The sequence below is a fragment of the Ambystoma mexicanum genome, chromosome 4q, assembly GCF_040938575.1.
Source record: "Ambystoma mexicanum isolate Mex_15411 chromosome 4q, UKY_AmexF1_1, whole genome shotgun sequence".
Taxonomy (NCBI): Eukaryota; Metazoa; Chordata; class Amphibia; order Caudata; family Ambystomatidae; genus Ambystoma; species Ambystoma mexicanum.
In genome coordinates, this window is record NC_090928.1 from 51,338,760 (window position 1) to 51,361,321 (window position 22,562).

Genomic DNA, 22,562 nt, shown 5'->3' on the forward strand with positions numbered 1-22,562 from the left:
CTTGCGGTTTGATTTAAAAGTACAGTTTCATATTCCGAATTGTGGCGCGCTGTGTTGTGAGCTAATCTGTGTTGGTTTCCGGGTTCTGTGTGGAGTCGCGTAGAAGACGCCTGGGCGCGTTTGCCTACGCAGCACAGTCACGTCACGGATAGAGGCGGGGAATATGAATGTTTTGATAAAGTCTGTTTCAGGGGCGGGGGATTTGATTTAGTGCCGCAAAAGCAGGTGAGCCAGGGCGATGGGGGGAAATGATAGGATTATCAGAAAATGGCGGCTGATTTCGAGTGCGTTAATGGACGAAAAGTCGGGTAAGGTCCATAGGAAAGTTTTCTACGATCTACCGATTTATGCTTAAAAACACATGGCCGAACCGTAGGGACAATAAAAAAAAAGTCCCGGAACTATCCTTTAAGCTTTTCAGTGGGAGGCATATTAATGGTTGGTGAACCAAGCCTGTGTTCTGGTGTAAAGGGAAGAAAAGAAAAATGTTTGGGGTGCATGTGCTGAATCCTGAGTCCTTGAACACAGGATTGTAAACGAAACACAGCAAACAAAAAGGCATTCAGATGTTCCAGACAGGAAGGTCTCCTGTTTAGGTCAGTCTAGCATTCAATCTTTATCACTTCTTGTGGGGACCACAATGCCTCAACACCTCTCTCTGGATTTGGCCTTCCTCCTGTTGCTAAGTGGCGTCCCCATGGGGCTCCCTTCTCTGTTACTTATCCCCCTCTACTGGTGCCAGGACGCTCCCCCTCTGTTATTTTACTCTGGGATATAGTGCCCTGCTTGCTAATCCGCAACCAGGGATGTAGTTATCAGGGCACCATATCCCTGAGTAAAAAGTGTGGCTTTTCATTTCTGAAAATCCTCAGTTGCTGCAGTGCACTAAGGGGGATCTATAACAGACGTGTTGCTGGATGCAGGCTGTTCTCTAGCAAATTGTTAAAAAAAGTGTGAATGGTGTTTCACCAAATCACCAAAAGAAAAACCTGCACTGCTTTGTGCCAGCGTGTTTCAATTTTGAAGCAAAAATATTGAGCGGTTTATGGCTGTGCACGTGTTCTATGATTGCACATTTTTAGCTATGGGAAAAACAATGCAAAAGGCGGAAACATCCCTTGTTTCACTGCTTTATAATGTGTAAACAGCAGCACAAATCTTTACAAAATGTAGGGCGCTCAGTAGAGAAAACATCTTTAGAATATGCAATACAGATGTCAGACCAGCCCATAGTTTTAGCAATATGTATTTTCGCAAAATCAATGCATGTTTTTTAACCTTAACTATATGCCACACTTACACATCCGTTCTGGCTTTGAAAAGGAATGGCACTGTATACTAGTAATGCACACAAGGCATGGATTCAGTTCCCTTTCACTTCGACGCCTTCAAATACATTTTCCTTTCCCATAGGTCTGCTGTAGCTGGAAAATGTCATAGCGCAGTTTTGCGCAGGGCCAGCAGACGAGACACTAATCTCTAGGCCATGCCTAAATCGAGCAGCGGTGTTCTTGGTGTATGATTTAGGTTCCTGCGAAATCTCCACAAAAAAAATCAAATGTTTCTTTTCTTTTTTGCACCTTGGTACTGACTCAGGACCCAATTTTTCCACAGAACCCGTCTGTTGTGCGTGACACTTCCTTCTCACTAATGAGCGTGTCCGGAGGGGGGGGGGGGGGGGGAGGTGAGCCGGCGTTTGTCCAATGAGGTCAGTTAGGAGGCGGAGTCGCACGCAGCAGCGCTTACTTGTAGAATTTGTTCACCCCTTTCATTCGTGTGTTATGGTTCCAACTTGTATAACTTTTTCGCAAATACAATAACCATAAATTTGTGCAGTCATTATACGGGCGGTTTCCTGCACTGGCAACTTTTAAAATTCACTTGAAGTTATAATGGATGCTAAGCAAGAAAATCCTCCAAAAGATTCTGCCAAGGTGAGTACTGCAACGATGGATGCTTGTATTTGCAACGGGACTGCCAATGAATTCATGTATAATTCAACAGTAATACGGTAGGCAAAGCTCCACGACGCATGTGTGTTACTTCAGGAATGCAGGAACCTTACCAACTGACCTTTACACAGATATTTTTTTATTTGGGTATTTCAGTTCATGGTGGTTGCTAATAGGTTCCGTGTTGGTACGGTGGCCCCTGGCCAGTTGTCTGAATGTCACCGGGACACTACGTGTAAAACCAGTGACTTTAATTTACACATCACACCAATTTGGAATGTTTTCTATAAAATGTATAATCAAGACTAGAACTCACAGCGATTAATATGTTAAATCGAAACACGGGAATCAAATGGTGCTTGAGGCCACCAAATGTACATGAACTGCTTTTATATGTTCATTTGCTGAGCACATATGTTTCAGATAAACCATCAGCATATCAAAGCAAATAGTAAAGTATTATTTACTAATTTTAGGGTGCTGATACTTGACTTTTCATTCTTCTACCAAACACAACACAGAAAGGATAGTGTTTACTTCCTTCTCCGCTAGACAGTAGAAATTGTGCACTTTTATACATTGTCCGTGTAAATAGCAGATAGAAAAACTGCTTTCATAGATACACTCGCGATGTCATCATTCTCAATACACTTCATACTGAATGTTCCTGAGTTAATATATCTCTGTTCTGAAACTTACGCCATCAGGTACGTCTGACGTTTTGTGACGTTGCTGCCCGTTTCTCTGAAGAGGAGTGGAGGCTTTTACAGCACTGGCAGAAGGAGATGTACAAGAATGTGATGAGGGAAATACACCAAGCCTTCAGTTCGTTAGGTGACGTTATACAATCTCATTTCCCGTTCAGAATATTACGATATTATTGATGTTTGTAATGTGTTCATGAGATTAGAAGAGTTTGTAAGGTCAGGTCAGTATCATGTTAGACACTTCGCTCCATATATTGAGGATTTGCGTGAACATATTAACATTACGGTATAAATCAAAACAATATGTACAATTGTGCATTTTGCTAGGAGTCACAGCTTTACATGTCTTGTCTGTAAGCCGAAGGAACCCTGACCAGTACTGGTTACAGTCTAGTAGAAATAGCTACTATATTTCAACAAAAAGTCCTTACATTATTTGAATTTGAAACAGAATTCCTTATGTTCATGAGGTCGGTGTGAGGCAGCAGAAAGCAAATTCTGCTTTGTTTTCTGTGTGGAGGTACCATTTTGAATTTGCATTGTGCTGCCTCCCACAGAAAGTCTAATTTCATGACCATATGGATTCCTGGCACCACGTGATGCGATATATTGCCCTGATGAAGGACTCGCTAGTCGGAAATGCATTGGCCGCCATATCCGCGTCTCAAATGTCAATGAAAAAGGAACTATATTAAAGGAATTCGGTTTCAAATTCAAATAATGTATGCACTTTTTTTGTTGAAATGTAGCTAGGGTGTAACCAATACTGGTGGGGGTCCCCACATTTTATATACAGTTCTCTTCTGCATTGTGCAGAAGAACGGATTTTGGTGATCACCACATAATTAAACTACCACATATATAGCTCAATCCAAATAACTTTATTCGGCCGACGTACATCCTAACACAAACATTTCCTTAAATTCCCATATTCATCCAAAGAAAACCCAGGAAGAAATAGAAAGGAAATAACAAAAAAGAAATAACCTGTGGGAGCACAATCATTTGAAAATAAGGGAAGACACTTATTTAATCAATGTGTAGAAAAAAGAGGGGGTGAGGCGTGCACTCTAGTTCCCAGTTTTGAATACCTGATGCAAGTAGTAACAGGGTTAAATCCCATCTGCTGCAGTTCAGTTGCTCTTCTCCTCCAAACGCTTTCATGTCTCTTACCATCTTCAGGGAGGCAGTCTTTTCAGTTGTTACTAATTAGTCTCAATTTAGGTCTCAGGAAATTCTGGTAACTCACACAGTGCCGTGATTTTGTCTGCCACCAGTATGTCCCAGACCCTAACCCACCACATCTGAGCCACCGGGCCCTCGGTCGTCTTTCAGGTACGGGCGATGACCAGCTTTGCTGCCAGTAGGAGATGCCTGATCAAGGTAGCTAGTTGACCGGTCAGGGAGAACACCCCACCCCTGTATCTCCCAAGATCACTATCTGTGGGTCCGCAGGAAGGTCCAACCCGCGATCTCCTTTGTCCGCACCTCCTTCTAGTAAAGACCCACCTTGGGACATATCCACACCATATGGAACAGGGAGCCCACTGCCTCACAGCCCCACCAGCATGCGGCAAGGTAACTTCTATCCATGTGATGTAACCTTTTCTGGGGGTGGGGTACTATCTATAGCAGAGCTTATAAGAGCATTCCCTGTCCGTGATGCACTGGGATGACTTGGGCATCCGACCCCATATTCGTAACCACTCCTCATTGTCTATGGGGCCCCCCAGATCTTCTTCCCATTTAGACATGTATGGCAGGAATGTGACAGGATCGCCCGTGTCCAGGAGTGTATACAGTCTTAAGACCCCCCCACCCCCATAGTGCCCTCCTAGTGTCAATTTTAGGGTAGAAAGGGTCCTCGTGGCCCCTTCCCTTGTGTGTGGAAGGGAGGCCCAATGCCTCAATTGCGTGTATCTGAACCGCTCTGGTTCTTGTTTGTTAAAGGTAAGTTTACATTCTTCAAATTACAATGGTCTTTTGTCTTTATAAAGCTGCCGTAGGCATTCCAGGCCACCCTCCATTTACGGAAGCCCGGGTTATTGCACACTGGTGTGAGGGGTCCCAACCCTCTACATATTCCCCATCTGCGAAGCGCCTTCCCCTTATAGTAGAGTGTACATTTAGTTGTCGCAAGCAAGGAGAAGGCCCACTTTGGCAGTGAGGTTTGCCCTCCCCAGGTAAAAGCGTGTGAGATCTGAGCTGCGAGATTATAGCGAAACACATCTTGGATCCCCAATCCTCCAACTCTTGCTGGCTTTAGCAAGACCCTCTTAGATATCCTAGCACGTTTGTTCCCCCAGATGAAGCATTTAGGTCACTTGTAGCCCCTATAGGGCAGGACCCCTGTATCACCCCGGTGCCACGGAGCCCCCCAAGCCCCTCACCACCATCAAGCTCTCTGTACTTCACTGGGCAGGCTCCGTTATGCAGGTGGGCTCGTTGGCTGTAAGGGCATGCCTTGCTTGGTTTGTGTAGACAGGTACCTTGGCTCAGGGAGGCATCTATTATGCAGGTAGGGTTGCCCGTTCTCCTCCACTTGCTCCTCTATCACGGGCCGCCATCTCAACCCCCTCAGTTGTACCCAGCATGCCGCTCAGCACTCCCGATGCGTCTGCCCCACCAGCTTCCACAAGGGCCCGCCCAGCAGGGGCCCGCCGCCCAAGCAGTTTGTCCGGCTGGGGGGATGGGGGGATGCGCCTCACTCCCGCCACCTCGCGATCCATCTGACTCCTGCCGGTATAGGGGATGCTCTTACCACCACCCGCACCTCACATCTGAGGGGGCATCCCTCAACCGCTCGCTCTCTCCCCAGCAATCCGGCTTCCACTCTTGCGCGGGGTTGCGCTCTTCTCCCATCTTCAATTTGGAGACCCTCACCGGGTGTTGCACCACTCCAGCAGCCCCCACAGGATGCAGATCACACTGGAGCCAGCGCACCGGTGTCGAGCGCAGGGCTCCTCCTCACGCTGAACTGGCTCCACACTGCAGATGTCGCTCAGCACTCACAGGCTCCCCGGTGCCCCCGCCATTCTCCTCACTCCTCAGCATTGCATGTAGCTGCCATGTTTTCAGCCCACCACATGGGTCCTAAGGGCCGGTCTGTATCTAGTGAACGCTGGCACCACCAAAGCCAGGAGTTTCAGCAAAACGTAGCAGCAGGTGTCCGGCAGCCCATTCCGCGGTTCGCTTCAGGGAAAACTTCCCGCAAATGGTTGCTTTCCTTCTCCTCTTCCGTTCTCTCGATGGTGGCGGCTCTCAGATGGCCATCTTCTCGATAGCGCGCCAAGCCACACCCCCTCCCTTCCACTTTTAACATTTTAGTCATCGTAATCGCCTTTTGCTTTATTTATTTATTTTTATTTTTATAACGCGCCACATGCCCGCAGGCCTCAGAGCGCACAGAAAAACAGCGATAAGACGCACAAACAGAAAGCAGGCAGGAGCTATGGATGAGCTGAGAGCTAAGGCCGGTTATTCTGGGCCATGGTTGAAAAGGTGGGTTTTTATGGCCTTCATAAAGAGAGGGTAGTTCTGTATTTGGCGTATGGCCGCTGGGAGCGCGTTCCATAGAGTAGGGGCCTGAGTGTCAAAGCTGGTGCCAGCAAACTGGGCCATTTTGAATCTCAGCTGGACGAGTACAGTGGCCGTGGTAGAGCGAAGATTCCTATTCTTAGGCTTGATCTTGATACGCTCTGATAGATATGTGGGGCTGGTAAGAGACACACGTTTATGAGCCCGAGTGAGCGTTTTGTGTGATATTCTTTGCCTTACGGGAAGCCAGTGCAGGGTTTTTCTGAAAGTAGAGATATGTGTGCGGCGCAATATTTTGAAAATGGCGCGCACAGCATTGTTCTGTGTGAATTGGAGTGCCTGTATGTTGGCAGCAGTAGCGCCAGTCAGCAAACTATTGTAATAGTCCAGTCTAGAGTTTATCAACACTGTGGACAACAAAGCGCAGTTGTCATTTGTTATGAAAGGTCGGATGTATTGTGTCCGTTTGTTAATGAGTCTGCAGCTCGACCAGATATTGGATACATGAGACTTCATTGAGAGTTCGTCATCAAGAATAAGGCCTAGTGTTTTCACTTTTGTTGAGACTGTTATAACATGATCTGCGATCAAGAAGTTGGAATAGTCCGGTGTTAACTTGCTCCGAGTGTTCTTGGTGGCGACGATCATGAGCTCAGTTTTTTTTGTTTTTGAGAGCTAAAGAATTGCAGGCCATCCATTTCTGAATGGCGCTGTAGATGTTATTGAGGGTTGCTGCGTCATTCTTGTAATGGCCACTGAGCTGAATAACGACCTGAGTGTCGTCTGCATAATTTGAATATTGGACACCCAGGCTGTTCTGTAGATCTAACAGTGGCTGAATATACAAGTTAAAAAGTAATTGTGACAGGCAAGAGCCCTGCGGAACACCGCAGGTTTGAAGGATAGGAGTAGAGTGATTGTTGCCAACACAAACCCTCACTCTGCGTGGTCTTAAGAGGGAGGCGATCCATTCCGATGCCAAGGTGGAACAGTTTGCGACCTCTCCGAGCCTCGTCACTAGAAGGGTGTGATCAACGAGATTGAAGGCTGCAGAGAGGTCTAATAGCATCAGCAGAGCAGATTGGTTTTTATCTGCTATGCTTGCCAGGGTGGATTTAAGGTCAAGCATAGCAGTCTCTGTGCCATGGCAAGCCCTATAACCCGATTGACGAGTGCCCAGGATGCTAAACTCTTCAACATGAGTTTGGAGTTGGATATATGCCAGCTTATCAAGGACCTTCAGAATGAAAGGTAGATTGGTGATGGGTCGATAGTTGTCTCTATTTGTTGGATTTAGGTTATCTTTTTTCAGTAACAGGGTTATCCATGCTGATTTCAAAGCAGATGGAACCGTTCCCTCATCAAAGGATAGGTTGATCAGCTTTGTGAGCCGGGGGACGGGGAGATATAATGATTCTTTAAAGATACTGGTAGGACAATCGTCACCTGGGCAGGATGTGGCTTTGAGATCCTGTAGTACCTTAAGCACTTGTTTCTCTGAATAGTGAGAGAAAGAGAACTGAGAAATGTTGTCTAGGTTGTTGGTGGTGTGGGCCGGAAGCACTAGGTTCTTGTGGTTTAGGGAGTTTTTGATATTTTCCTTGTGGGTGTTAATTTTAGATAGAAACCCATTGTGGATATCTTGACACCACTCTGAGTCCTTAGTAGGGTTGTTCGAAGAAGCTGGGCGATCTTGAAAGTCTGCCAGGATTTTAAACAGTTACCCAACATTAAACTAGGCATTAATGATTTTCTTATTGTAGTGAGTAGCTTTGGCAGAAGTGATGAGTGCTTTGAATTCCAGTACACATTTTTTATAGGCAGAAAGAGTATCCGCATTAGGGTTCTTTCGCCAGGATCTTTCTAAGGCCTTTTTTGATTGTCTGGCAGTAATGATTTCTTCTGAGAACCAGGTGTTTTTTTATGGCTTCAGATTTGCTCGCCTTCATTTTCAAGGGGGCTAGTCCGTTAATGACTTGCTTGATGGCGGAAGTAAGGTGTTCAACTAGAGCAGAGGAGTCCGCAAAGTTAGCAAGTGGCTGTAGGTTAGATGACAGCAAAGTAGTGAACTTTGTGGCAGTAATGTTTTTTAAGTTCCTCGTCAGATGACAAATACGCAGGTAGGTGTTAAGTTTAGGGGGGAATTAGGCAGGGTGATAGACTTAAGTAGGCTAGTGCCAACTTTATCGGGCAGATAATTTGCTCAGAAGTTAAAGTCACCTGTTGTGATGAGGGGACTTTTGGATTTGAGATTTGTGCAATCAAGACAAGGAGTTGTTCCTCGAAGGAAAGCATGTCCTTGGGGGGCGGGGGGGGGGCGATAGATTGTTAGCACATTGAGGCATGTGTTAGGGGTAGTTCTAATCTTTATCCATAAGGATTCAGATCCATCGGTGTAATATGAGGCATAACATGACAGGTGAGATTTGATTTACACATAAGTGCGACGCCGCCTCCTTTGCCTTGTGTACGGTCTGCTCTGTAGTGAGTGTAGTCATCAGGTATAGAAAGGGTGGCTTGAGTGGGCAAATTAGAGTTCAACCAGGGTTCCGTTATTCCAGAAATGTCAGGATTGTGTTCATCAACATGGTCGGCAATTTCAATGCCATGTTTATAGAGTGAACAAGTGTTCAGCAGTAAAAGTGACAACATCAGTAAAGGTGCTATGTTTTGGACTTTTGCACCCTGCAAGTGTGATGCTTGTTTGAGACACCTAGTGTTTAGAGCATGCACTGAGGTGTACAATAGGGTCTGGATAGTATAGTAGACCTACCAGAGTGGTTAATGGATGCAGATGAACAATGGTGTTTGCTGAGGAGATCCTTGTAAGAGAGGTGCGGCAAGCCGGCGAGCTGCAGCGATGACCGGCGACGACCGGCACGTCGCAGTAGCGCCGGCGCTGAAGTGCCTGAACTCCCACTAAATAGCAGATGATTCTGGATAACGTAGTCTGTAAAGACTACAGCAGGCACACGTGAGAGTACTTGCTCTCTGTCAGGCAAACAAACCATTTTCACACTTGCACTGAGTAAATTACTTCTTGCAAACAAGGTAACATGTGGTGAAAATAAAGATTGCGAGCACTGAGAGATAATGGAAGCAATAAAGGAAATTCAGGGAAAGTGAAACCAAGCAGTCAGCAACTTGTGTGATAAATAGCAAGCTGCCTAAGCGAGTGAGCACTTCGCTTGATGGCCACAAATACCTGAAAAGGAAAAGCTGAGGTGCAGGAAGGTGACAGATTTTAAATTCGCCTGAACTCCCACTAAATAGCAGGTGATTCTGGTTAATGTAGTCTGTAAAGACTACAGCAGACACACATGAGAGTACTTGCTCTCTGTCAGGCAAACAAACCGTTTTCACACATGCATTGAGTAAAACAATTCCCAGGTTTCCAAGGCCCTTATTTGCCGATATTGAGAAACCCAGATATGTTACTGTTGGCACAGGGTATTAGGACTTTTTCTACAGCCCATCTAAAAGTACAGACTTTTTTCTTGCATGAGGACTGTAGGATCTTCATTTTTTTCCGGATTGATCTCCAATCCATTCAAGTAGGCATAATCCTTAAAAGCCACTAAAAGACGCTGGAGGCCGATCTTGGTCTTGTCAAAAAATAAAAAGTAATCGGCATGAGTGCATAGAGCGGATGAGTGTGCGGAGCTGGTGAGTGCAGGGAGCTGGTGAGTGCCAGGAGTGGATGAATGCGGGGAGCGGGTGACTGCGCACGGTGGGTGAATGCGAAGTACAGGCGCAGACAGGGTGCATGCGAAGGGCAGACATGAGTGCATGCGTGGGGCAGTCAGGAGCGTGCGGGGTGAACTGGAATGCATGAGTGCGTCGAGCAGACCGGAGTAGGTAGCACTGACGGGGACGCATGGAATGAATAAAAGTCCAGAGAGCGGACTGGAGCGCATAGAACTGCGCGACGTACATAGTACAGTCTGGAATGCAGAGAACGTATGAATGAGCATGTAACCCATCAAATCACACCCCACGCTTACCCTCTTCTTTACACCACCACTCAACTAGAACACAGAGCTACTATGACAACATTCGGTATGACTGTTCTCATACCAACACCTCCCGCTCACTCCCCATCACTCTAAGTAAACACTGCTGGTTACACACCCCAGGCCAGGTGTTCTCCTCAGGCCTAACGCAGCCACAGTCGGTCTGGATAAATCCTGCCAGAACGAACACATACCACTGATCTCAACCACCACACCTACCGCTAAGAAGCAGCTATTTAACCAATATCGCACCAGCTGCACACATACCCGGTGCGCACACGCGCCGTTGACTCTCCCTACTCTCTCTACTGACCTGAACTTCGGTTCCCAAGGGCGTTCAACCTACCAGCGCCTTCAGACCATACCAATGGTATATAAGACGCTATACAAGTGCAAAATAACGTAACATAAAATAAATTATCCACAGGATTTTTAAAACACTAAGGCCCTCATTACGACCTTGGCGGAGAACCATGGTGCTATTAGCACCATGGTCCATGGCGCTAAGTTGCCAACTCCGCCATGGTGGTTGGCGGACTTACCGCCCCATTCCGACCTTGGCGGGGCGGTAAGTCCCCAATCCCCATTTACCCTTCCCCATTCCCATTTTTGCCCCATAGGGCATAATGGGAGTGGGGAAGGCGTTAATTACGCCACCGTAAATTACGGTGGCGTAATTAACAACAAGGTCCCTTAGCGCCATGGATTTTACCGCCTGCAATAAGCAGGCGTAAAAATCACCATGGCGCTACGGGAACTCGTACTCAGGCGGTAAGGGCCGGCGAAGTTTACGCCGGCGTAAACCCCTTACCGCCTGGGTCGTAATGAGGGCCTAAGTCTAAAGTCTAGGAGGAGCCAACCAATTACCCTCAATGAAATCCCCAATGTCAGCAACTGACATGTTAAAAAGCCAGGGGGCCAAAACACATCCCTGTTACAAGCCTGGGGCTGTTTTCATATTTCTGAACCGGTCCCCTTCTTTATTAAGACAAACCTTAATCTCAAAGTTCTCATGCAACTTCATTACCAATTTCAATAAACCTCCCAGCTAGCCCCAACCTGAGAGTTTTGCCGAAAGTCTCCTCCTATCCGCTCGGTCAAAGGCCGCCAAGAGGTCTATCGAGCCCACAAAAGTGCACCCCTTGTTCCCAAACTATGCCTCCTCCTGGAGAGTCCGCACCACCAAACCATTCAGGCTAGTTGAGCAACCTTTAATAAAACCTGTTTGCAGCTTAGTTGGTTTTCCCACTAACGGTGCCCAGCCCTGTAAGTTAAGATCAGAGTAGCAAACATCTTGCTATCTACACCAAGTAATGTAATGGCTTTAGGGTTATTTTGTGCACCTTTCTTGAATATGGGGGCCACCAAAATGGTATTCCAAGATTTGGGTACACACCCCCTTACCAATACATCTTTAAAAAGAGGAGTTAGCAACACAGCCCACTGCTTTGTGTTCGACTTTAGCATCATATTTGTTTTTTTTATAACAAATTGTATTGGTTTTCCAACAAAACAAAACAAAACAAAATACATACATTACACAAACTTGTAACTTTGCGAGTCAGCACGAACAGACATAGTATGTTTCTTGGTCGCTTCCATGCTAGTCTTATTCTAAGGATGACAGGACAGGATATGTCTCTCCGAAATAGTGGGAGGTTTATACATCATTATCTATTGGTTCAGTCATTATGTATATTACACAGTTTGTTCCCACTTTGCCCAAATCTTCTCTGCCTTGCTCGGGCAGCCTCTTGCTTGATATACTCGGCGTTCCATTAGGATGCAGGCGTCTACGTCCGACAACCATTGGTCATATTGGGGGGTGGATTCTGAACCCCATAGCTGCGCAATGTTCCTTTTGGCAATGCCTGTGGAGGTTGAAAACAGGAGTTTTTCAAAGCAAGACATTTCCCCTTCCTCTGTAATTCCTAGGAGAAGAAGTTTGGGATCAATTGGGATTGTTCGACACATGACCATCGAGAGTCTCTCACCACATTTGCACCAAAAGCACTGTATTTTCGTGCATTGCCATAGGATGTGGTAGAAGGTTCCTTCCTCTTGCTTGCAGCGTAGACCTCTACAGTCATTTATTTTACCCCATTTGTATAGTGCCACTCTGGGATAGTATATCCTATGAAGTATTTTAAGTTGTATAAGCCGGATTCTGGCTGAGATTGCAGTCTCTCTAGGATTCACCAGGGTCGAGATCCAGTCCTCAGGCAGTATTGGGCCCACATCTCTTTCCCACTTCAGCTTTAGACTTGCCAATTCCTTCGTGGCGAAAGAGGAGATGGCACTATACATTGTGGATGTCACCTTGGTTTTCACGCTGTCCACCACTATGTTCCTTTCGATGGGCGTGCATTCTGGCATGTCTAACAGTTGGGCCCTTAGTTTGGTGATAGCATGATATAGTTGGCCATAGTGGTAGCTCTCAGTGGCAGGAAGATTATATGTGGCCGAGATCTCGGCAAATGAGATAATTTGATTGTTTACATATATTTGCTGAATGATATGTATACCGGCAGTTTCCCAGTTTGGCCACTTGGGGAGCCGACTGAGTCCTGCAAGACAGGCATTATTCCAGATGGGCTGGACTGGGGTAATTTTTTTGTCCCATCTGATATGTTTGTGTGCTTCTCTCCAGATTTGGGACGTATGTGCTGTTATCATACCTTCAGGGGAGTGGTCCTTTGTGGTATATAGGCTTTCAATTGGGGACATGTCGTGCCTTGCTGCTATTTCGTCCCGTATGTGTGGGAGGGCTGGGTTACCATGTAATATATCATTTGCCGTCGCCATTTGGGTCACCCAGTAATAGGTTTGGATATCCGGGAGTCCTATTCCCCCTTCCCATACTGAGCTTTGTAGGGTTTTGAGAGCTATCCTTGGATGTTTCCCCGCCCATAATAGTTTGCGTGTGATTCTGTCTATTTTACGGAATTCTGTTGCTGGGACGTGGAGGGGGGCATTTTGTAGGATGTACAAGAATCGAGGTAGGGCAAGCATTTTGAAAAGTGCTACTCTGCCCAGTAGTGTTAATGGCAGTGCTTCTCAGTGGGTCACGTCTTTTGCGAATCTTCTGACCAATGGATATAAGTTATGAGTTATATAGCTCTCCAGTCTGCTTGTGATCTGGATGCCTAAATATCGAAACTGGTTGTGTTCGACTTGGTATGGGGAACCCTGTGGTGGAATGCAGTCTACACCTTTCACCGGGAAGAGAACTGATTTGGACCAGTTCACTCTTAGGCCGCTAAAGTCCCCGTAATCTAACAGTATTTGAGTGACTATGGGACAGGAGGTTATTGGATCACCTAGGTACACCAGAAGATCGTCTGCGTAGAGAGATACTTTATCTTCCCAACCTGAGTTCCAGCGGAAACCCGTCCATGCCGTTGTGTCCCTCAGTATGACTGCTAGCGGTTCAATGATCAATGCGAATAGCATTGCTGAGAGCGGGCATCCTTGTCTGGTTCCCTTCCCCAGTTGGATGTTACGAGAGGGCCACCCATTCACCCTCACTTCTGCCAGCGGGGTGTTGTAAAGAAGCTGGACCCATTTTATAAATGCCTCACCAAGCTGCATTTTTCTCATGATTGCCCACAGTGCCTCCCAATAAACCGAGTCAAATGCCTTTTCAAAATCTATGGCCAGTAACGCAAGTGATTGTGGTATGGTGGGTGCTCTTTCCAGCGCTAGGTGCAGCCTGCGGATATTCATTCTCGTGGATCTTTGAGGCATAAAGCCGCATTGGTCCGGATGGATCAGTGTTGTGATAACCGTTTGGAGTCTATTAGCAAAAATGTTCGCTACTATTTTGGGTTCGCTCTTTATTAAGGATATGGGCCTGTAGGAGCTACATTCATCCGGGGGCTTGCCTTTTTTGGGGATTACTATGATTGTGGCCTTGCGTAGGTCTGGTGGGAGCCTTCCTACTTCCAAGGAGTATTCAAACATATTAAGCAGGTGGGTGGATATGTCTAAGTGTTTTATCTTTTTCCACATGTCTAGTGGAAAACCGATAGGTCCTGGGGTCTTGCCCGTTTGTAGTTGAGCAATGGATGCTGCAATTTCATCTTCAGTTATTTTGGTGTCTAGTGTGGCAGCTTGCTCTGTGGTAAGTGTGGGGAGATTGGCACCATCCATTATGGTACTTGACGCTATGACGTTGGGGGGTTTGTAAAGCTCTTCGTAGAAGTCAGCAAAACATTCTGCTATCGCTGCATCCGAGGAGACCACCTCCGCATTCGCATTCTTGATGCTTTTCACTTGTTGGTGACCTTCGTCAAGTTTTTCTAGCCATGCAAGCAGTTTGCCCGCTTTCCTGCCAGTCTCGTATATCCGTGCTTTCATGGCACTATGTGCTTTCTTGGCACAGTCCAGCAATAAATTGTGGAGCTTCTTCTGGGCTAGTGTCAGGGCTCTGTTTGTCTCGGGAGTGTCGTTAATGTTGTGTTCTGACTCCTTGATCGTGACTTCTCTTTCGGCCTCCATAATCTGTTCACGCTGCGCTTTTTTCTTTGCCGTTGTCCACGAAAGGATTTCGCCCCTTAAGACCGGCTTGTATGCTTCCCATAATGTTCCAGGGTCGTTGACCAAGCCTGTGTTGAGTTTGAAGTAGTCAGAGATGACTGTTTCCAACCTCTCCTGTAGGTCCGGGAACCCCAGGTAGTAGGAGTTAAGTCGCCATGTGAGGGGAGGCCACAGTCTTTCCGTTTCAAGCTTGAGCAACATTGGGGAGTGATCATAGACACCCCGTGGGAGGAAGGATGCATCACACACTTTGTGAATGTTCTGATTGGGTAGAAAGAAATAGTCTATTCTTGACATTGAAGCATGCACTCCTGAGTGGCAGGAATATTCGCGTGCGTCCCTGTGAAGATCCCGCCATGCATCTCTCATTCCTAGCACGGACGCAAAGGCAGCCAGTTTAGTGGTGGTGGCTGGGTTCCTTGTTCTCATGTGTGTACGATCTAGGGTGTTGTCCGTGACTTCATTGAAGTCGCCACCTAACATCCACATGTCAGCCGTATTTGCGACCAGGATTGGGGTAATATCTGCTAGCAGCGCGTTCAGGAGAGACGGCGGAGAGTATATTGCCATGATCGCCAGGGTTTGGTTCCAGAGCGTAGCCTGTATTTGTACATAACGTCCAGCTCTGTCCTGTGTTATTTACGAGATCTCTAGTGAAACCAGTATTAGCACCCCTCTCGCCCCCATAGAGAAACTTTCGTGTATCGCTGTGCGATAGTTGGATCTCTTGAAGAGGTTACAGATCGTCCCTGCAAGATGAGTTTCAGTTAGGAGTACTATGTCCGGTGAGTGCCGATTTATATATTGCAATACCAGTTTTCTTTTGATGCTAGACCCCAGCCCATTCACATTCCAGGTCATGAGCTTTAGATGTCTATTGGTTGAACCAGTGTCAGGTGTCATCAATTGTCTGGACCTTAGGTTTATGGGATCGCCTCCCCTGGCATGAATGTTCCAGATTAGTTAGGAAGTGGAATAGCTTGTTGTACATCCTGTTCGTTTTACTTGTAGCGCCGTTGCATGCTGAATATTGAATAAGAACTTTGCCCTCAACCCCCCCCCCCCTATACTCCAACCCCAACTAAAGCATCTGTCGGCCCAACGTAAATTTATAAACGGTTAAACTTTAGCTCGCATAAGCTCGCTCCTTGCTGACTGGGTTTGCAGTTTGTGTGTTGAAACTGGAGCTTGGCGGTGTAGCACTCTCGTTTGGTGCTGTGAGTTTGTTTCCTTGTCAGAGGGGGGGCCGGTTGCCAGTTCGGCCGCCAGCCGTGGAATTCTTTGTGATTTATTTTACGTTCGACTTGCAGGCCCTTTTTCATTTTCCGCACTATGGTGCCGTTGGTTGAGTACTGTTAAACCTTGTTCATTCATTTCCCTGTTGCGGCATTCTGTCTTGCTGCTGTTGTTGGGGCTCAATTTCTGGTGGTCTCTCAGTATGTTGTCTGTTGCGTTCTCCTCTCCTTTTTCCTTCAGTGCTCCTGTCGCCCTCTATATGCCTTTCAGCCCAGCTCCATGCTTCCTTAGGGTCTGTGAAATGCACGGATGTGCCTTTATGAAATATCTTTAGTTGGGTAGGGAAAATTAGTCCGTATTTGGTTCCCATTGATTGCAGGCGTTTATTGAGGGGATCAAAGGATTGGCGCGCTTTCTGAACCTCTCTGGTGAAGTCCGGGATGAAGGCGATCTTAGAACCATTGTACGTGACAGTCCCCTTCGACCTGGCCAATTGTAGCACAGTGTCTCTGTCCTCATAATTTAGGAATCTTGCTATGACTGTGCGCGGTGGGGCGCCCGGTGTGACTTTTCCTGACGGGATGCGGTGAGCCCGCTCGATGGAGAAGAACCTGGAAAAGGACTCTGCATTATATATGTTCGCCAACCATTCTTCAAGAAATAGTTCCATACATGCCCCCTCTGCCTTCTCGGGGAGACCGAGTATGCAAATGTTGTTGCGTCTGGATCTGCCTTCACTGTCGTCTACCCTCGCCTCCAGGATTTTGATGCGTTCTAGCATACCAGACACGTAGCAATTAACCCCTCGTAGATTATCTTCAGTCTCCGAGCGTGCTTCGGCCTCCCCAGTGCTAGAGGTTAGCTTTTGTAGATCACGGCGGAGCAGAGACACGTCAGCGCCTATACTGTCCATCTTCTTTTCCATTGATGTTCTGGAGCTGGCTATGGCACCCATCACGTCTCTGAGGGAGATGTCATCTACTGGGTAGTCTGTTTCTGCTATCGACGACCGCTCCGGAGAGGGGGCCATTGGTGTGGTTGCATATTGCTCTGTTCTACTTTGTGTGGAGGTTTTCCTGGGCTTATCTTTCCCCCTTTTGTTCAGTCGTTATAGCAGCAACGGAGAGCCGTGTCTTGCCGGGAGGTGAGGGTGGAGACAGAGCTGATAGGGCTGTATAACCTGGAGCATTGGGGATGACACACCCTGGGTCTCCACGCGGCGTAGGGTACTACCCGCTGGGGAATTGCACCTTTTGTGAGTCTTAATTTGGGTGCTCACTCTGTTTGGGTCCCGGGTGCCGCACCGACTCCTTCCCCTCTCCTTCGGGGCTGTAGGGTGGCGCTTGTGGTGGTTTGTTGCTTATGACAGCCGGTATGCTGGGGCCTATGGTTCGCACGTGGAGACGTGCGGGTATGTCCACATCGGGCTTGGGGTTCTTCCGTTCGCCCCACTGCAGAGGCGCAGCAGCAACAGTTGCTGTGATGTGTGTAGATTCTCGATACAACCAGTTCAGTTAGGTGGAGGACGTGCGTCCGCATGTGCCAGCCCTATGTGTGGCGTACTTCGGTAGAGTCAGGCGGCCGTTGAGGCTTGTCTGGCAGTGCTATGAGTAGCGTTGGTTGATCCTTTCAGCACTTATGCACACCAAACAGTCGCTTATTGGCATTGTTGTACCACCGGAGATGTTACAGGCGGTCGTACCCCTCTCCTATAGTCTGGTGCCACTAGTGCGGGGGCCTGGGGGTACGTTCTTTGTTTTCCTTGCGTCCAGCAGTGGCAGCGCCTATTGGTGATCTACATTAAATGCGGTGGGGCAGCAGTGAGCACAGTATTATGTAGGGGATGTGTCCCACTCCGCCGCCCCCACTCCGCCGCCGCCACCACGCTCCCCATGTCTCCCTCTCCTTACCGCTGTTTCTTGACCTTCTTGTGCAGGCAGGTGGGGTGCAGACACCAGAGTATGGGACTGGCAGGTGCTCTACGCCGAGCGGAGCGCCCCCGACCCCACCGTGGGTCCAGATGGTTCTTTCAGCGGTGTGGCCGTGTATTGTGGGCGGGTCGTAGCAGCGCTCTCTTCCCCATGAGCCGCCACGGAAGCAGCGACAGCCGGGGCCACTTGTGCTCTCTGGAACTCAGGGCTGTGCCGTACTCACAGAGCGTCCGTCGACAGGGCTCCTCCGCTCCTCGCAGCCGTTGTGTATCGGAGGGTGAGGAGGGATGTCACCCGCGCCCATCTGCCCTCGTGAGCGGGAGTCGGCAGGAGCGACTCGGCAGCACCCTCGCCCACACCAGTGCAGGGTCCGCTCACTCCAAGCCTCCCTCCGCAGCTGTAGCTCTCTCGCTCAGGCTGGCATGAATGTAGATGCGCGGCCTCCGCTCGGATCTCACCCATGGCGGCCATCTTTAATATCACACACGGAGTGGGGCCTGCTACTTCCGAACGCTGTAGCCGGGGATCCCCGCACCAATTCTGATCCGTTGTCGGACTGGTCGATGCAGCAGTTTTTCATACGTTGCTGAAGTCGTTTTTGGCCCTTCAGTATTATGTTTTCAGCAGGATTCTTGCAGGATCTGGCCGGCGGCACGGGAGCGATGTGAGATCACGTCCGCATCGTACGTCCGCTGGCTACGCACCCCCTAGCATCACATTTGTGAGGCCATTGGGTCCCAGTGCCCTAGATGATTTGCTTTTACCTATCGATAGTGTCAACCTCAATGGCCATATCCAAATCATCCTTGGTGCACTGATACCCATCACTGATGTGGTGTTTGCTTGTTCCTTGCAGTGAATACCTACTTTCAAAATGGGCACACCAGACAACTTCTGCTACTACATTTAATTGCACCAATGTTATCATCCCATCTTGTGCATGAACGAGTTCCCAAAAGGCCCTAGAATCTTTATTGATCAAGATGTTCAACATTTGTTCTGCATCCCTCTGTAATAGCTTTAGCCGGGGACCTTTGCTAAAACTTCTATACACCTGTTTCACCTTTATGATGCCTTCTTTTTTCACTGTCACAGGGTTATTAGAAAACTTAATTTTCCTAATAGTTTGCATTTCAGTCTTTTTAACAGCAAGAGTTTCACCATATTTGTGTTTGCATGGTATGGTAGTCTCGGTGGAGCTCAATTCAAGCATGGTGAGTTAAGAGTAGGCACTGGTTAGCGTAAACGATCATCACCTTAGGTTTCATTCCAATACTCTCTTTAATTCTTTTCTGTAGAATGCTATAGTTGGTTGTGTACAACTCAGTCCATTGGTGTGACTGTGCAGCCCCAGGGCTCCATATAAACAGTGTGTCTGCTTATTGTGCTCCCTAATATCAGACCAATACTCATAACCAAGAAAAATGGGGAGTAACGGGTACACCTGTTTCTGACCATTGATCTGCCTGCACTGTTCAGGCCAATAGCAAGAGAAGCACTGCCGCAAAGAGATACTCTGCTACAATGATGCCTTATGTAAAGACTTCCTGTGTGATAAAAGTGCTTGTTTTAATTTACAGTCATTCAAATATATTTGTAATTGCCAGAAAATATACCACTCAGGAATGAGAACAGTGTTTTCACTACCTGAAAACTTTTATTCTCAACTTACTAAAATGCAGTATTGCGCTAAAATACTTCTCAAATTCTGGAAGGATAGCCCATGGGCAAGGCGTTTGTCTTGGAAGCAAGACAACACAGCGCAACACAGGTTCAAATCTCCATCATGCGCTTAGAAACCCCTACAATTAACGGGGTAATTCATAGACTTCAGCGTAGAGGCAGCGCAGAGAGGGAGCGTGCGCCAGTGTGCGCCAGCCATGTGCGCTAAACAGCATTCTGGCGCACCGCGTATTCATGGAATTTCAAAGCCATTTTGAGCGCTGGTGCAGAGAACATCCAGCAGCGGCAGTTACACCCCCAAGAACACCCCTTGCGCAAGGAAAAGGCATTGAAATCCCCAATGCAGCGCAAAGGGCCGTGTTAACTCTGCACCAGTTCACAGGGCCGGTACAGTGTATTTCGGGGGTGCGCAGGAATTATCACACGCGACAGGCCTTGTGCGAGCCGGGTACGTGTATTTTGGGGGTGCGTGGGAAGTATCATACGCAATAGGCCTTGTGCGAACGTGGTACGTGTATTTCGGGTGTGTGCGGGATGTATCACACGTGACAGGCTTTGTGCGAGCGGGGTACGTGTATTTTGGGGGTGTGCGGGAAGTATCACACGTGATAGGCCTTGTGCGAGCGGGGTACATGTATTTTGGGGGTGCGTGGGAAATATCACACGCGATAGGCCTTGTGTGAGCGGGATACGTGTATTTCGGGGGTGCGCTGGAAGTATCACAGATGACAGGCCTTGTGCGAGCGGGGTATGTGTATTTTGGGGGTGCGCGGGAAGTATCACACGCGATAGGCCTTGTGCGAGCGGAGTATGTGTATTTCGGGGGTGCGTGGGAAATATCACACGCAACAGGCCTTGTGCGAGTGGGGTACATGTATTTCGGGGGTGCGCGGGAAGTATCACATGCGACAGGCCCTGATGCGAGCGGGGTACCTGTATTTTGGGGGTGTGCAGGAAGTATCACATGCGATAGGCCTTGTGAGTGCTGGGTACGTGTATTTTGGGGGTGCGCGGGAAGTATCACACGCGATAGGCCTTGTGCGAGCGGGGTACGTGTATTTCGGGGGTGCGCGGGAAATATCACACAGGATAGGCCTTGTGCGAGCGGGGTTTGTGTATTTCGGGGGTGCGCCGGAAGATTTACACGCGTTTTCGCTAGCACGAGAGGGGTACGTGGATTCTGAGGGGTGCGCAGGGAGTTACACATGCCATTTGGCAGTGTGGTCCCTGTCCTGGTGTGTGCCCACCCCCCTCCCCATGCCCCGCAGGCAGCCCATCACCCCTGGGCATGCCCCGCAGGCGGGCTGCATGGCACCATGCACCTGGGAGACTTCACACCTGTCCCCCACCCACCCACCATTGACAGGCACCTGCCAGCAGGCCCTGACTCGTGTCCCCCCACCCATTCACCCACGCAGCACTGACAGGCACCTGCAAGCAGCAGGCCCGACTCATGTCCCCCTGCACCCCCACCCACCCAGCAGTGACAGGCACCTGCAAGCAGGTGTCATGATGCCTACCCCCGGGGATCCAGACCAGGTCCAGCAACCCCGGAAGCAGGCATCAAGTTATTTTGGGAAAGCCCAAAAACCCCTGCTAGGGGCTGTTTGGGTGCGGTCCTGGCGCCTATGGCGCCAGGCTCATATGGAGAGTCAGTCCTGGCGCCATAGGCGCCAGGCTCATAGAGTAGAACTTACCTGATGCAGACCATGCTGCAAGCTTACCTGATGCAGACCATGCTGCAAGAGCTCCAAGCCAAATGAGGCTTGGAAGGGACTATTTTACCTAGGGACTATTTTTTACTCGGGCGGGGCTAGGGAGGAATACTTACTTGGGACTACTTTGGAGGCTATTTAAACCACGCCCAAAGAGCAGCACATGCTTTGTGTTATTCTGCATCCAGCAGCGTAACGCTCACCGTGCCTGCAAGTCTGCATCCAGCCTTCTGCCACGCCCGCCTCTAGTTTGGTGCTCCTCGAAAAAGGGAGAAAGAACGAGAAAAGGTTAGAACAAGAGCAATACCTTTGATCCTTACCTGAATTCCCGATCCATCGCGCCTTCGAGCTGGAAGAAAGAAGTTATTTTATGCGCGTCGCCTCGCCTGCTGCAGCGCCGCACTGAACTCACCGGCCTTCGCAGCATCTTCACATTCCACTGCATCCTCCTGCATGTTCCCGCTGCATTCCGGGACCTAAGGAGTAGACAAGAACAGCAAGGTAAGCCAAGGGAATACACAGAGGAATATTAGTAACCCCCCATGGACTTACCTGATTTTACCACCGGGGGTACTATTCCTCTTCACGGGTCGGCGCAGCTTCCACTGCATCTTCGCCGAACCCCGGCCCCTAAGGGGAAACAAAAGGACAGCAAGGTGAAACAAAGGGACTATCAAGGGGAACCCTCCTCAACACACTAGACTTACCTGATTTTACCGCCGGAGGTATTATTCCCCCTAGACTTCATACTTTCTCTCAGTGCTTGAATAAGGGAGAAAGCAACAGGTTACATATTTACATTATTTATCGAACTGTGTTGGAAATACAAATCCTTACCAGAATATTACCGGTTGCCACGAGGAACTCTTCACTAGGGTCAAGCTGCAATCTGCAAGGAATCGGACAAAAGTGAAAGTCAGGCATTTGAACTCTTACGAACTAAATACTTTTCGGAGTCAATATTGTTCTGGAACTCACCAATTCCTTCGAGCCAGTGAAGCAACTGGTTATCAACGCGCCCCTGCGCTCAATGCAGGATGGAGAGCTCATCTTTTCAAACCATCAGGTGAGACTATAATAGGGGACATCAAAGGTGATCCGTGGGGAGAACAGCGGGGGGGGGGAAGTTACACTCAACTCCACGGGTGGTTAATTCCCTTTCTCCATTTGCAGAAGAATATTCCTACAGGCCAAGCAAACTAAGGTAGGTGGGCCAGTCCGGTCCGTCATCTCGGCCCTACGCGTCACA

The 22,562-nt window shown here is 48.4% G+C and overlaps 1 protein-coding gene across 2 annotated transcripts in view; it reads left to right on the forward strand.

Moving 5' to 3' along the window:
• Positions 1-1,697: 1,697 nt before the first annotated feature.
• Positions 1,698-22,562, forward strand: part of LOC138467453 (uncharacterized) — a 468,769-nt gene continuing 447,904 nt past the window's right edge. For both annotated transcript variants that reach the window (XM_069607455.1, XM_069607456.1), the window contains exons 1-2: positions 1,698-1,934; positions 2,660-2,786. In XM_069607455.1, the coding sequence (XP_069463556.1) occupies positions 1,893-1,934; positions 2,660-2,786 (169 nt within the window). In that variant the 5' untranslated portion in view covers positions 1,698-1,892. The remainder of the gene's footprint in view (positions 1,935-2,659; positions 2,787-22,562) is intronic.